The 17,653-nt window shown below is 33.4% G+C and overlaps 1 protein-coding gene, 1 long non-coding RNA gene and 3 other non-coding genes across 10 annotated transcripts in view; 1 reads left to right on the top strand and 4 right to left on the bottom strand.

Annotated features, from left to right (window-relative positions):
• shank1 (SH3 and multiple ankyrin repeat domains 1) overlaps positions 1 to 10,039 on the top strand; it is a 96,460-nt gene extending 86,421 nt beyond the window's left edge. For all 5 annotated transcript variants that reach the window (XM_031318774.2, XM_035996496.1, XM_031318770.2 and 2 more), the window contains one exon: positions 8,951 to 10,039. In XM_031318774.2, the coding sequence (XP_031174634.1) occupies positions 8,951 to 9,038 (88 nt within the window). In that variant the 3' untranslated portion in view covers positions 9,039 to 10,039. The remainder of the gene's footprint in view (positions 1 to 8,950) is intronic.
• A 3,420-nt stretch (positions 10,040 to 13,459) lies between these two features.
• Positions 13,460 to 15,679, bottom strand: LOC116064005. 2 transcript variants are annotated; one of them, XR_004896269.1, is made up of 4 exons: positions 15,240 to 15,679; positions 14,442 to 14,498; positions 13,782 to 13,821; positions 13,460 to 13,570 (listed from the first exon to the last, which is right to left on the bottom strand). It is a non-coding gene; the product is annotated as an uncharacterized LOC116064005 (long non-coding RNA). The 2 variants fall into 2 exon arrangements; XR_004108415.2 differs by having other exon boundaries at positions 14,453 to 14,498; positions 15,240 to 15,677.
• LOC116064039 lies at positions 13,640 to 13,729 on the bottom strand. The gene has a single exon (XR_004108434.1). It is a non-coding gene; the product is annotated as a small nucleolar RNA SNORD88 (small nucleolar RNA).
• Positions 13,903 to 13,994, bottom strand: LOC116064038. The gene has a single exon (XR_004108433.1). It is a non-coding gene; the product is annotated as a small nucleolar RNA SNORD88 (small nucleolar RNA).
• Positions 14,566 to 14,657, bottom strand: LOC116064037. The gene has a single exon (XR_004108432.1). It is a non-coding gene; the product is annotated as a small nucleolar RNA SNORD88 (small nucleolar RNA).
• Positions 15,680 to 17,653: the final 1,974 nt, after the last annotated feature.

The raw sequence follows: 17,653 nt of genomic DNA, 5'->3' as shown, positions 1-17,653 counted from the left end.
TTACCTCCTTTTTTAATTTTTTTTTAATTTTTCTCTACAGAGTCGTACTCTGTCTTCTGGAGTAGCGAGCTCCTTTAACGTGCTGTACGGAGTTCCTGTTTTACCGCAGCCTCCTCACACAGGCTTTGAACTAGTTGTCATAAGACCATTAGATATTTGTATTACCTTTACCAGACATACCACTCATTTTTGCTTCGTTTCTCTGATTGTCTTGTCACTAGGTAAACTCCAACCAGATATTCACCTGCAAGTTGTACAATTCCTACAGTGGCACTAAAGAAAAAGAATACCCTAGTGAAATCAAAGTCATCATCACTGTTTTGTCTAAATAAGTAGTCTTTCTGGTCAAGGAAACAAAATTTATCTCGACTAGGTTTCTTCTCTGCTGTTCTAGGGAGATATTTTTATTTCAGTAGTCTTCCCACAAGACAAGGGACATATTGTACAGTATCTACAGTAGTTTATTTATGTGTGAAATACAATCATGAGACAGGGTTTGATGTCGCCAGTTGTTGCCTTGTCAGAGTCGATGACGTCTCCCCTATCTGGTCTGGAGGGCATGAACACACCGTGCTCAGACAAGGACACGCAATGGCTCCATGTTATCTTGTTTAGAGTTCAAGTAGTCTTATGGTTTCTTAACAATATCCACAGCAGTTTAATTTAACAGAGAGAGAGAATATAAGATTATTCTATGCAGTTTTCTAACAGTATGCTATACTATGACTTATTTATTACATACTATACTAATATGACTTTAATAACATTTTTTATGGCATACTATGATATTTTCCTCAATTTCTTTCATGACTTTTTATACATGCTATACTATGACTTTTTCATGACTTTTATTACATACTATACTACTATGACTTTTTCATGAAATGTTTTATGACATACTATACTATGAATGTTTTATAACTTTTGATGACATACTGTAATACTATGACTTTTTTCATTACTTTTTCATGCCATTTTATGACATACTATACTATGACTTTTTTTTATTACATTTTTCATCATACTATACTATGACTTTTTTCACTTTGACAGACTATGCTATGACTTTTTTCGCCATACTTTACTATGACTTTCTATCACTTTTTTTGACATAGTACACTATGACTTTTTTCATGACTTTTTCATGACATATGACCTTTTTTTTAAAGATTATTATTTAATGGATAGGACAGCTAGACGTGAAAGGGGAGAGAGAGGGGAAAGACATGCAGGAAACCATCACAGGTCAGACTCGGACCCTGAACCTTTTGCGTTGAGGTATTAACCTGTACATATATCTGTGCCTGCTCTACCAACTGAGCAAACCTGGCCACAGTACTGTGACTTTTTCTCATTAGTTTTTTATGACATATTATACTATGACTTTTTCAGTACATATAATACTATGACTTTTTTCATTACTTTTTTATGACATGCTGTACTACGATTTCTTTTGTGGCATTTCCACCATTTAATGAAAATACTATACTATGACTTTTTTATCACATATTTCGACATACTATACTGTGACGTTTTTGTCACTTTTTTCGACATACTATACTATGACATTTTTATCACTTTTTTGACATACTAGTCTGACTTTTTTCGACATACTATACTATGACATTTTTATCACTTTTTTTGACATACTATACTATGACTTTTTTCGACATACTTTACTATGACTTTTTATCACTTTTTTTGACATAGTACACTATGACTTTTTTCATGACTTTTTCATGACATATGACTTTTTTTTAAAGATTATTATTTAATGGATAGGACAGCTAGACGTGAAAGGGGAGAGAGAGGGAAAAGACATGCAGGAAACCATCACAGGTCAGACTCGAACCCTAAACCTTTTGCGTTGAGGTATTAACCTGTACATATATCTGTGCCTGCTCTACCAACTGAGCAAACCTGGCCACAGCACTGTGACTTTTTCTCATTAGTTTTTTATGACATATTATACTATGACTTTTTCAGTACATATAATACTATGACTTTTTCAGTACATATAATACTATGACTTTTTTCATTACTTTTTTATGACATGCTGTACTACGATTTCTTTTGTGGAATTTCCGCCATTTAATGAAAATACTATACTATGACTTTTTTATCACATATTTCGACATACTATACTGTGACGTTTTTGTCACTTTTTTCGACATACTATACTATGACATTTTTATCACTATTTTTGACATACTATTCTATGACTTTTTTCGACATACTATACTATGTCTTTTTATTACTTTTTTTGACATACTATTCTATCTTTTTTCGACAGACTATACTTTGACTTTTTGATCACTTTTTTCGACATACTATGCTATGACTTTTTTATCATATTTTTGACATACTATTCTATGACTTTTTTATCACTTTTTTCGACATACTATTCTATGACTTTTTTCCTTACTTTTTCATGACATACTATGACTTTTTCATGCAATTTTATGACATACTATACGATGACTTTTTTATCACTTTTTTACACACGCTATATTATGACTTTTTTCGTCATACTATACTCTGACTTTTTTCACTTTGACAGACTATGCTATGACTTTTTTTCGCCATACTATAATATGAATTTTTTTATCACTTTTTTTGACATACTATACTATGACTTTTTTTGACATACTATACTATGACTTTTTTCGACATACTATACTTTGACTTTGTTCGACATACTTTACTATGACTTTTTTATCACTTTTTTCGACATAGTACATTATGACCTTTTTCATGATTTTTTCCTGACATCTAAAACTATGACATTTTTTTTAAGATTATTTTTTTGGGCATTTCTGCCTTTAATGGATAGGCTAGCTAGACGTGAAAGGGAGAAGGGAAAGACATGCAGGAAACTGTCACAGGTCAGACTCGAACCCTGAACCTTCTGCGTTGAGGCGTAAACCTATATATATCTGCGCCTGCTCTACCAAGTGAGGTAATATGGCCACAGTACTGTGACTTTTTATGACTTTTTCATGACTTTTTTATTACATACTATACTATGACTTTTGTTACTTTTTTCAACATGCTATAATATTACTTTTTTTATCTCTTTTTTTCGACATACTGTACTATGACTTTTTTAGTCATACTATACTATGACTTTTTTCGACATACCATACTATGACGTTTTTATGACATTTTTTGACATACTATACTGTGACTTTTTTATCACTTTTTTCAACATACTATTCTATGACTTTTTTCCACATACTATACTATGACTTTTTGATCACTTTTTTCGACATACTATACAATGACTTATTTATCTTATTTTTTGACATACTATACTGTGACTTTTTTATCGCTTTTTTCGACATACTATGCTGTGTTGTTTTTGTCACTTTTTTCAAGATACTATACTATGACTTTTTTATTAGTTTTTTCGACATACTATTCTATGACTTTTATCCACATACTATACTATGACTTTTTGATCACTTTTTTCGACATACTATACAATGACTTTTTTATTACTTTTTTCGACATGCTATTCTGTCTTTTTTTGAAATACTACAGTTTGAATTTTTGATCACTTTTTTCGACATACTATACTATGACTTTTTTCACACACTATACTATGACTTTTTTTCCATTTTCTATAATATGACTTTTTTATCAAATTTTTTTGACATAATATACTGTGTTGTTTTTGTCACTTTTTTCAAGATACTATATTATGACTTTTTTATTAGTTTTTTTCGACATACTATTCTATGACTTTTTTCGACATACTGTACTATGACTTTTTTAGTCATACTATACTATGACTTTTTTCTCACTTTTTTCGACATACTATACTATGACTTTTTTATAACTTTTTTTTGACATATTACTGTATACTATGACTTTTTTAGTCATACTATACTATGACTTTTTTATAACTTTTTTTGACATACTATACTATGACTTTTTTATCACTTTTTTCGACATACCATACTATGACGTTTTTATGAAATTTTTCGACATACTATACTATGACTTATTTATCTTATTTTTTGACATACTATACTGTGACTTTTTTATCACTTTTTTCAACATACTATTCTATGACTTTTTTCCACATACTATACTATGACTTTTTTCGATTTTCTATAATATGACTTTTTTATCAAATTTTTTTGACATACTATGCTGTGTTGTTTTTGTCACTTTTTTCAAGATACTATACTATGACTTTTTTATTAGTTTTTTCGACATACTATACAATGACTTTTTTATTACTTTTTTCGACATGCTATCCTGTCTTTTTTCGACATACTATAGTTTGAATTTTTTCACACACTATACTATGACTTTTTTTCGATTTTCTATAATATGACTTTTTTATCAAATTTTTTTGACATAATATACTGTGTTGTTTTTGTCACTTTTTTCAAGATACTATATTATGACTTTTTGATCACTTTTTTCGACATACTATACCATGACTTTTTTATAACTTTTTTCGACGTACTATACTATGACTTTTTTATCACTTTTTTCGACATTCTATTCTATGACTCTTTTCGACATACTATTCTATGTCTTTTTTATAACTTTTTTCGACATGCTATTCTATGATTTTTTTCGACATCCTATACTATTTCTTTTTTACCACTTTTTTCGGCATACTATACTATGGCTTTTTTATTCATTTTTTCGACATACTATACTATGACTTTTTTATTCATTTTTTCGACATACTATACTTTGACTTTTTTAATCACATTTTTGACATACTACACTACGACTTTTTTTGACACACTATACTATGACTTTTTTTTTTACATACTATAGTATGTTGTTTTTGTTACTTTTTTTGACTTACTATACTATGATTTTTTTTATCACATTTTGACATACTATACTATAACGTTTTTGTCACTTTTACAACATACTACACGACTTTTTTATCACTTTTTTCGACATTCTATTCTATGACTCTTTTCGACATACTATACTATGACTTTTTTACCACTTTTTTCGGCATACTATACTATGACTTTTTTCGACATACTATACTATGACTTTTTTATTCATTTTTTCGACATACTATACTATGACTTTTTTTGACATGCTACACTATGTTGTTTTTGTGACTTTTTTCGACATACTATACTATGACTTTTTTATCACTTTTTTCGACGTACTATACTTTGACTTTTTTAATCACATTTTTGACATACTACACTATGACTTTTTTGTCACTTTTTTCGACATACTATACTATGACTTTTTTATTAGTTTTTTTGCCATCCTATTCTATGACTTTTTTTCCACATACCATACTATGACTTTTTTTGACACACTATACTATGACTTTTTTTTTAGATACTATACTATGTTGTTTTGTCACTTTTTTTGACATACTATACTATGACTTTTTTCATCACTTTTTTCAACGTTCTATACTATGATTTTTTTTATCACATTTTGACATACTATACTATAACGTTTTTGTCACTTTTACAACATACTACACTACGACTTTTTTATCACTTTTTTCGACATTCTATTCTATGACTCTTTTCGACATACTATTCTATGATTTTTTTCGACATACTATTCTATGTCTTTTTTATCACTTTTTTCGGCATACTATACTAAGGCTTTTTTCGACAAACTATACTTTGACTTTTTTCGACATACTATACTATGACTTTTTCATTTGTTTTTTCGACATACTATACTATGACTTTTTTTGACATACTATACTATGACTTTTTTCATGACTTTTTCATGACATATAATACTATACTATGACTTTTTTTTAATCACATTTTTGACATACTATATACTATGAACTTTTAGTCACTTTTTTCAACATACTATACTATGACTTTTTTATTAGTTTTTTCGCCATCCTATTCTATGACTTTTTTCCACATACTATACTATGACTTCTTTATTACTTTTTTTGACATACTATACTATGAATTTTTTGACATACTATACTATGTTGTTTTTGTCAATTTTTTCGACACACTATACTACGTCTTTTTTTATCATTTTTTTCGGCATACTATACTAAGGCTTTTTTCGACAAACTATACTATGACTTTTTTCGACATACTTATAGTATGACTTTTTCATTTGTTTTTTCGACATACTATACTATGACTTTTTTTGACATACTATACTATGACATTTTTCATGACTTTTTCATGACATATAATACTATACTATGACTTTTTTATCACTTTTTTCGACATACTATACTGTGACTTTTTTTTAGTCACATTTTTGACATACTATACTATGAACTTTTAGTCACTTTTTTCAACATACTATACTATGACTTTTTTATTAGTTTTTTCACCATCCTATTCTATGACTTTTTTCCATATACTATACTATGACTTTTTTTGACACACTATACTATGAATTGTTTTTGACATACTATTACAATGTCATTTTTGTCACTTTTTTTGACACACTATACTATGACTTTTTTTGACATACTATACTATGTTGTTTTTATCACTTTTTTCGACATACTATACTGTGACGCTTTAGTCACTTTTTTCGACATACTATACTATGACTTTTTTCGACATACTATACTATGACTTTTTGATCACTTTTTCGACATACTATACTATGACTTTTTGATCACTTTTTCGACATACTATACTATGACTTTTTTATCACTTTTTTCGACATACTATACTATGACTTTTTTTGACATACTATACTATGACTTTTTTATCACTTTTTTCGACATACTATACTGTGACTTTTTTCATCAAATTTTTGACATACTATACTATGAAGTTTTAGTAACTTTTTTCAACATACTATACTATGACTTTTTTATTAGTTTTTTCGCCATCCTATTCTATGACTTTTTTCCACATACTATACTATGACTTTTTTCATGACTTTTTTATCAAATTGTTTGTCATACTACACTATGACTTTTTTGACATACTATACTATGACTTTTTTCGACATACTACAGTATATATACTATGACTTTTTTAACACATTTTTCGTCATACTATATGAATTCTTTATGACATACTATTATACTATGATTTATTTATGACTTTATGACATTTTCATGGCATACTATACTATGACTTTTTAATGACATACTATACTATGAATTTTTATGATTTTTTTAATCACATGCTATTCTATGACTTATTTCATTACTTTTTGTGACAGACAGACAGTACATAGATAGATAGATTGATATACTTTATTGATACCAAATTTGAAAATCCTACAGATTACATTACATAGCAGGTTATCCAGGCATTGCATGGGAAATATATATGAATATAAAATAAACACAACAAATAAAATAAATGAAAATACTCAATACAGAATTCAAGAAAGAAATGATATATATATATATATATATATATATATATATATATATATTTTTTTTTTTTTTTTTTTTTTTAATTAATAAAATACAATATAAGAATAGACTAAAATACACTCTGAAGCAACAAATATAGTTAATGGATTGCACTTGCATCATGCTTTTCAACTGAAAACAGGACGAAGTGCTTTACAATGCCTCACTTTTATAATAAAATTGTTGTTGTTTGACATACTATAATAGGACGTTTTTGTCACTTTTTTCAACATACTATACTATGTCTTTTTTCGACATTTTATACTATGACTTTTTTTATCACATTTTTTGAGATACTATACTAGGACATTTTTGTCACTTTTTTTGACATACTATGACTTTTTTCAACATACTATACTATGACTTTGTTATAAGGTTTTTCGACATACTATACTATGACTTTTTTCGACATACTATACTATGACTTTGTTATTAGGTTTTTCGACGTATTATTCTATGACTTTTTTCAACATACTATACTATGACTTTTTGATCACTTTTTCAACATACTATACTATGACTTTTTTATCAAATGTTTTGTCATTTTTCATTTTTCATCATACTATATGAATTTTTTTTGACATACTATTATACTATGATTTATTTATGACTTTATGACATTTTCATGGCATACTATACTATGACTTTTTCATGACATACTATACTATGAATTTTTATGATTTTGTTTTAATCACGTTATTCTATGACTTTTTTTTATTACTTTTTGTGACAGACAGACAGTACATAAATAGATAGATTGATATACTTTATCGATACCAAATTTGAAAATCCTTATATTACAGAGCAGGTTATCCAGGCATTGCATGGGAAAATATATATGAATATAAAATAAACATAACAAATAAAATAAATGAAAATAGCTCAATACAGAATTGTATACAGAATATATATATATTTTTTTTTTTATTAATAAAATACATAATATAAGAATAGACTAAAATACACTCTGAAGTAACAAATATAGTTTTATAAATATATGCTTTTCAACTGAAAACAGGACAAAGTGCTTTACAATGCCTCACTTTAACCCATACACACCTAAAGCAGTGAATCTACAAACACCAAAGCAACTTAGAGACTTCCCATCCCTATAATTAATGGTCAGTTGTACAAATCTACCACAGCCGCTGGCGTGGCTCAGGTCAACTAACCAATCAACAAAATCAACAAACTTCTCCAGACAACTGCATGTGTACTGTGTACTGCAATTCAGTCTAAGGCTAAAGGTTAAAAAGTCTAAAACAATTATACCTTTCTCCTGAAGTACCTTGCATTTTATACAAAAACAGATTAATTGTCCACCACAGAGGACATTGACCAAAAATGTTCTATTCAGAGGTTAATGTTTAATGCACATCATCAACTCCTGTTGTGATGGACTCCACCCCCCTACCACAAATAAAATATTGTGTAAAGGCCAGGATGTCCTTTTCATGGATGAGTCACGGGAAAACAACTCACTACTATGCTACAAAACAACAAACACCATTCATAATCATTTCACAAAAAACACCAAACATCACTTGTGTCCTATGTCTGTTCTTCTGTCCTCAGGATGTCCAGCAGTCCATTCCCCATCTCTGTTCTCTCACCTCGGGATGGACAGACTGAGAGGAGGAGGGACGACGGGAGTCGGAGCTGAGGTTGCAAACGCATAATCATAAAGAGAGAGAGAGAGTGAGAAAGGAGGGGTGGGAGTCAATGAGGGTGGAAAACACAACTGCTGCTATCCATGGAGGATTCACACAACAAATGAGGGGGGAACAGATTTCACACAGAGAGGACAGAAAGCGGGAGTCAAGTTCCAAAAGGAGATGGAAAGATGGGATGGAAGAATGGCTGATGATCCATAAAAACACCGGCTGGCGCTCCCCAGTTGTGGCAGGCTGATTTACACAAGTACACTCCCCACATGCATGCACGGTCACACCAATCAACAAGTAACACAGAAACTTTCATCCAGAAATCATATGAAAATCATACGAAGACAGATATTATGAATGATAAAACCGAAGCAAATACTGAAGAGAGAGGATTAAATCTAAAGCCAGTTCGATAAAAAAAGAAGAGCGGGTTGTGTTGTTGGCGAGCTAGAGAAAAAGATAAAGGTGTCCTTCGTCGTGCAGGCATCTTGTTGAGTAGTCTTTTTACCCCCTCAGCCGGCTGTTCAGGTTTACGAGTGGCACCCACCAAGAGTGCAATCAATGATAACCCCTCCCCGTGTGAGTGGATGTTAGTTTTAAATTGTCTGAATATCAATGAGGATGAATATTTGTGGGTGAATGGGGGTAAATGTTTGCAGATGTGAGGCTTTGTCTGTCTGTATGGTGAACGTAGGACGACGCAGGGCAGTATATCAGGACAGCTTCCACGTCTTTTAGAGGTGAAGAGGGCTCAGATGGATAACTTGGTTCAAACCAAGGAGGCTGTCTGCGTGTTCAGCTTTGATTGGTTACGTCTTGTTTTTACCTCATCACTGATAGGGCTCTGTCCCCACTGCAGGTCCTGTGATCAGGATCTTATGTGTTTCTCTATAGCTCTTTATCATCTTAAGTCTTATAATGACATATATACAGACTGGTCACTGTATCACAAATTTGTAGCAAAAATAAGTGCCCAGACCAACAAAGTAAAAATAAAAAATAAAGAATCACACCGATACACACACACACACACACACACACACACACACAGACACAGACACAGACACAGACACAGACACAGACACACACACACACACACACACACACACACACACACACACACACACACACAGACACAGACACAGACACAGACACACACACACACACACACACACACACACACACACACACACACACACACACACACACACACACACACACACACACACACACACACACACACACCAGTTACTACTATACATGCCTGCATGCATACACCAACATGTAGACACACACACTTGCAAGTGATTGTGTTAAGAGTTTATGGGACACCTTATATATAGACACACTATATGTTTGGATCCAAGATATACAAAAGGAGACAGACTGCTTTCAACTGTTAGACTGGATGTGACAATGTGAAGAGAAATACCCCAGAGCATTTGATTTACCAAGAAAGACTTCCTCAGCGTTGAGGCAACTGTTGTTCAACCATTCAGACCTTCCGTCCGAGGGAGACTGGAAAGGAGAGGGGAGGGGAAGAGGAAAAACTGCCATTTTCTTGCTCTTTCCCACCCAATCGCCCCTGCTCCTTCCAGGAGTGGCCTTTCTCTCTCGACAAAATCCAGGAGGAAACAAGCAGCCACCCAGCCGAGGGAATCTGAGAGACAACGCTTATATTGAGTTTTAATACTATGATTGTTCTTACAATTTTTAAACTTCAAATGGGAATACTGGAATACTGATATTGATATGAAGAGATTTATTGTTACTATTTATCATTACTTCATCGTCCTTACTGTTATTATAGCTTCAGAGAGTTCCTGATATGGTGCTCTTGTGCAGTCAGTGTATTTTCTGACTGTGATGAAGATGGTATTGGTGATATATATAAATATATATATGTATGTATATATAGGTATTTTTGAATAGAAAGATGCATATTATTTCTTGCACGGTACCCTTAACATTGCTTCTATGTGACAAGAAGCATTGCAACTTAATGTGAAGCACATTTTTAGACACACTTTCTCCTTTTTGTTTTTCTTTCAACAGACTGTGAAGCTTTAATCAGTATCATGTTGACCTTTATGGCCTCAAAATATGATTTCCTCACTCTTTTAAAAGTTAGTTGCTACTTAATATGCAGATACTAAAAGTGTAGCAACTGTTGCTCTGGGGATGCCCACGATACACATAAGTGAAAATAATGTATCACTTTATTTAAGCTGTCCTTTTTTTTTCCTTCTCAATTCTGGCTAATAGACAGCCCGTTTTGATTGATTACATACACACATTTCATTCTTTTTCTGCGTCTTGACGTGCCATATTGCACTGCAATCTTTTTACTTTCCTATCAGTTTCCACTGCACATTTACATCTCACTATAACCACAGTCCTGCTTTTCTCACTGCTGCTGAGATCAAATATAAGGGCTTTCTCATGACCTCTCTACCTTGAACAACACTTCACCTCTCCTGCCGCTTTTGAGTCCTCGAACACATATCAAACGTACGCTATACATCAGACGTAATTAGGGGAGTTTACTCTTCTCCCGGGCCCTGCTGTCTTGTCTGTTTTATGCAAAAAGATAAATGAGTTTTCATAGATCATTTCGCTCAAACTGCACATACATATAGGCATGTGAATGAACACAGGTCATTAAGGTGGATTTGTCTGTAATTGTTTTGTGCTGGTGGTCAATGAGAGGTTAGATTTGAATGGAAGGGAAATAGCAATAAGGACGATGAAAACGATGGTCATCTAATTATGGTTTAAGATGTAAAAAAAGTCTCAAAAGTTCTAAAGAATCTCTGTCTTCCAAATAATGCTTAACATGAAAAGGTACAATGTATTTATTTAACTGTTCTGCTTTCTTTACAGTTTGACCCGTTCTCTACATCTGCCCCCTTCTACTGTTATTGACCTGACAGTATTAAGAGCTCCAGTCTGTTTTCGCTCATCATTTGCATCTCCTTGTTTTGTACAAAGCACCTTCTGCCATTGCTGACATGTGCCAGTGTGCTCACAGCTCATTGTTTATTACCAGCATATTATGCAATGACCCTATTTCCATTAGCAACTGTGTTTTTTTTTTTTTTTTTTTAACATTTCCCTTTAAAGGACTTGAAGTAATTTTCAGCCAAAAAGGGGCATGTTTCTGAAAGGGTGAACAAGCAGAATGTGGCTTCCTGCCCAAACTCATTTCTACTTGTTTCTAACAGGTCTCAAAAGCGTTTGCTAGTGTAAATAGGGCCAATTAATTCTTTGGATAAGACATTCTAAAAACATATCTTACTGATACAAGGATGTTCTCATTAAGTGGCTGGTGAGAATTGTTTTCAATCATTTCTTTGCATTTGATAGTTATAATTTATAGAGGCTCATGGTTGCTGTCAGGAGATAAAGTAAGATCTGAGGGAACCGGTGTGACTCTATAGAAAGCATTTCTTTTCCTTTAAGAGATCTTTTAAAAAATGAGAATATGAACTGATAAAAGGTAACTTACAGAATATATATGTATATGTAATACGCATATACACATTCATATAAACATATGAATTTCAAATGTTTTAAGAGATCATAAATTGTTAGAATTATAATAAAGATACAGAAACTAAGTTGTAATTTATGTTTGTGATTTCTTGAATCTCATATTTACTGTGGAGCAAGACAATGCTCTGAATGAATTTGGGTATGGTGTATTATTCTATTGTTTATGTAACCCTACATGAGATGAAATGGATTACAGGTAACTTCAAATCTATTCATAATATAAAAACTACATCATACACCACTGCATAAAGCTAGCCCAGCGCTGCAGTACATTGTATACGATGTACCAATAATATATAATTGGTGACGATTTCATGTTTAGGGACCTAGAAATTACACCCTCCAGTAAATTCCTCTGTAATTAAATTACAGGGTACAGACAGTGAAGCGATGTGATCATGTAGTGAAAATGATTGATTTGAATTGTGCACACACCTAAAGGGGAATACCTTGCTTTTCAGTGTTAAGATTGTTTACCCTTCAACAATAGTGTACACAACAGAAAATACTCCATATGGTAAAACTTTAGTTTAGAAAGTATCATTTTAAAATACAACTAATTTCATTTCAACATTACCATTTCCACATTAGATGTATCCTGTATCACTATTTTATCAATACCCTGTATATACCAAATAATTACAATTTGAAACTGTTTGAGTTAAAAAAAAATTGATTTACACTTGGATCAAAATCAGTATCAGGTTCTCAGTGCTCCAAGTCAACAGAATTAGAGCAACTGCAAAACATTTATAATGTCGCAGTTGAGTAACTTCAGTGACACAAGGGTAACAAGTCATTACATCATTTCAATAATCTACTGTCCCTATACTCTGGAATAGTAGTTGCACAAAAGGGAAGAAACAATACTTTTAGAAGTTTTATTGGATCAAAAATTAAATACTGGTTAACATTTGCTTAAAAAAAAAAAATTACAACATTGTTATAAAGCTGATGTCTGTGGGAGGACCAGTACCTGAAAAATAAACAGGAAACGTCAGTCAGAATAATCTCAATCCTACACGGTTAAAACATCTTTTATATCAATCTCATCAGAGTCTGCCTTGTCAAGGGCAGAACTGCACTTCTGTCATCACTAGTTTTCTGAGCCCAGTGCTATACATCACAAGAGATCAGCATTCAGTGTCTGCTAGTTAAAGGCCAAGAAATGCTGCGTTATGACAAACCTGATTTAAGTCCAGTGTGTAAGTGGCTTCACTTTAACACCTGAAGAAAGAAGAAAATACCATTGTAAGTGTTATAATTCTCACTTTTGACTTCTTTTAACTTCACTTTTCATTTGTGTAGTTTCTCCTCAGAAACTCCAGCCTGTCAGGGCCAAAGATGCACGTTTGTCTTCATACAGACTCAGAGCCCAGTGCAAGTCATCAGGGGAGAGGGACAGTTTGAGTTTGAACAACTGGCAGGAATAACAAAAGCATTGGGTTGCAGTAGTTGACATGCACAAGTACAGCTAGATTCGCAAACAAATATCTTAACAGCAATAAACGTCCATTTAGTATACAAAGCCATTTCACCATTTTTAGTGATGTGCTCAACACAGACTACTTGAGACAGAATTACTTTCAATGAAGGGTGCCAATTTAAAGTTTTATTTTTAATATCCTTGATAGTGCTAGTATGCGCATGTGTGTAGTCTGATTTACTCAATGAGCTCGTGAGAGTTAATTGTAAAATGTGTGTTCATTGCTCTCTCCGGTGGTCACAGTTCATAACTACACCTTTGTCCACTATGAAAAAATTTCTAACATTTACACCAAAAGATTTTCGTAAACAATGGGTGTTCAGTTGGATGCCACAACATTTATAACTATGAGAACACATACATTTTACATACCTATTTGGAGTCCAGTCTATGAGTGCTTCCAATTGTTGTAAGTGATCTGAAAAAGGACAAAAGCATGTGTTATTGTATAGTCATGACCATAACCTAGACCAACATTAGCTTATTTTCTCCTCAGAAACTCCGGCTTGTCAGGGCCAAAGATGCACGTTTCTCTTCATACAGACTCAGAGCCCAGTGCAAGTCATCAGGGGAGAGGGACAGCTAAAGCCATACAAGTGGATACCTCATCATATACAAGCAACATTACACTTAGGTTAAAATGCAATCATTCATGCTGTGCTAGTATGTATCTTGCGATTACTAATTTTATCTACTACGCTAATGTACCATGTTAGCTAGCATGCTTACCACGTGGAGTTAGCAATAGGCCCCAGCGTTACCGGCTAATGCAGCTGCTGTACATGCTAAGGGAACACGGCAGTAACCCAACCACACCACGTTCAACACCAGACACGTGTCATAGAAGTGGCTACATGATTTGAGTTGTAGCCTAATTTCGGTGTTAAATCCGACATACAATTTATCCACCAAAACCGTATCGTTTTTTCATAACTCAGTTTTACTGCCAGCTCCCGCAGTTTCATACTGCTTGCGTTAATCATACCGAATTGAAGTTTAACGCTAGCATGAAACCATAAGCGACGAATGTTAACGTTATTCATTCACAGAACAGAAAGGCCGTGGGTTGCATTGACGTTAGTTATATTACTACACTACTCTACTAGTCTAAATATGTTATCACAAAAAGCAATCAGTGATATTCATAATATAATCTTACCAGTTTCAAAAGTGATGTTTCTGTCGAGGAAGACAGCAACCAAGTGACTGCTGCTGCTTCCTCTTCTTATAAATATGGGCGGTTGGCAGCCAGCTTATAAAACCACTACCGCCGCCTAGTGGACTGGAGTGGAGCGGAAACAATTACCAAGAATCAAGTCGAAATCCTCTCTTCTTAACCTCTAACTACCTTATGTGACTACTATTAATATTCACTTTACTGGTAAATTCCAAATAATACGCTAAGATGTTAGGTCCACCGCGCATTCACAAAGTTTACAATACTGGTTGTTTGAAATCGTGCATTATCTATGGATAAAATAAGTAGTGCTGCCCTCCGGTGGCCACACTGCGCAACTACACGTCAATTTTAATTGTTATATTTTGAAAGTATCAACCAGAAATAATACGATGTTATTGCGATTGGCTTTACTTCATTGTAACCAGTAGATATTGTCAAAAGACAAACGCAACAAGTCTAACAAACTATTACTTAGTTTTAGTTTTAGTAAAAGTCTTGAAGTACTACTATATTGTTGCGTTTGACTTTACTAGTAGAGTGTTAGTTCTTCACTTTAACCACTCGAGGGCAGAACTACTCGTGATGATTTTGAATACATATGGTGTTGACATTGTCAGAACTAAATTGAGGTAAAGAAAACCGAACTGGATTAACAAACATTTTTCTTTCTGCATTAGAAAGTAAGTTTTAAGGACAATATTGTGTTGTGTACCTAAACACTAATTCCCCTCTAGCGGTACAATCTTTACAGTACAAACAGTCAGTCTTTGAGCCGGACAACCTGTGTGTTGTATACTGTTATTATTTAGAATCACGAGTATGTCTGCCCTCCTTTGGTTACAATGACGAACTGCAACTGTACTCTACCAGTAAAGTCAAACCAAATGCACACAAAATAGTAGTACTTCCGAAAGATACTTTCAAAATAAAACATTTACAATCGGCATGTAGTTACGCACTGTGGCCACCAGAGGGAAGAAACACCAAGTGACTAAAACTGTAAAAGAAAAATAAAAGCAGTGTAATTTGCTATCATGTATTTCAGCCCTCTAGTGGCCACAGGGCGTAACTACAGATATTTACTTAAAAAGCTGCAGTTACTCACTGTGACCACGAGGGGGCAAGGCACTTCCGGTATACATTTCAAAATAAAACTCACATACAGTTACGCAGAAGTGTAGATATTAGATGAACCCTATTAGCCTACAACATGATTAGTGATGCTAGACCTGAAACAGACGACTTTACTGAGTATTGCCCTTTCAAAGCTGATGTTTCGATGCAAGATGTATCAATGCCTCATTAAACACAGCCAAATATCAATAAAGTATGCTGCTGGCTTTAAATATGGGGCATAGAATCTGCCACAGTATTTGAAAGCAGAGCTGTACTGACTGAAACTCTGTTTCAAAGTGATCAGTTGATATAACATGACCTTACTAAACAAAATATCAAAGCTGACAATGGTGAGTTCACTTATATAGTTCCATTTTTGACTCACCATTTATATGGTTTTGCATTGACTCAGTCTTTACAGATGTAGTACAAAGGTGCAGGTGTTAGAGGTGAGACAATTTTATTTTGCATCAGTTTGACCCTAGTGGGTGGCCTACGATATGCCTTTTCAAAAACACTTCTTAAACTAATATTTCATTCACATCAAAGTAAACAAGGTAAATGTACTTGAGTACGCTTTCCCACATATTTATAATCAACAGTATTTTAAGTGTACGTTTTGTACTTTTGTAGTATGATATGAATAATGGACACCTTTAAGGTAAATCGTGAATCGAGCTGGAGTTAGAATCATTCTACTATTCCTCTAACTTTCCTATAGGGATTTGCACTGTGTCACTGCATGGTGAATCTACATAAACATTACTTTACAGCGACCTTATTCCACTTGTTGACTTTTTCTGCCTCTTATGGCTATTATCATTTTAATCACAGGATTCCACAGTGTTGTCATGATATCGGCCTCGTATCCTTACAGATTTGATTATAGGATTACTAACACAGGATTACTTCTTGCAGGTTGCAGCTGGGCGTAAACTTTGCAACGTATAACAGCTGTCTAGTTATTTACATGGCATGTTCTGGCAAAGCAAAGTTTCACAAGTTCAGCAAAGCATGAAGCAAGAGCGGCATATCTAAGTGTGAACAATTCTTCCTCAGGGGTCTCTGACTTCAAAGAATCTCTGATTTACACACACACACACACACACACACACACACACACACACACACACACACACACACACACACACACACACACACACACACACACACACGCACACACACACACACACACACCGGATGTGTCCTCCAGCTGTGGAGGCAGGCCTACCAAACTATCCCGAGGGAGTGTTGAGGGGAGGAAGAGGGGGTATAAA

This window comes from Sander lucioperca, chromosome 21 (assembly GCF_008315115.2).
Source record: "Sander lucioperca isolate FBNREF2018 chromosome 21, SLUC_FBN_1.2, whole genome shotgun sequence".
Classification (NCBI taxonomy): domain Eukaryota; kingdom Metazoa; phylum Chordata; class Actinopteri; order Perciformes; family Percidae; genus Sander; species Sander lucioperca.
This window is presented reverse-complemented; position numbering and strand designations above follow the sequence as displayed.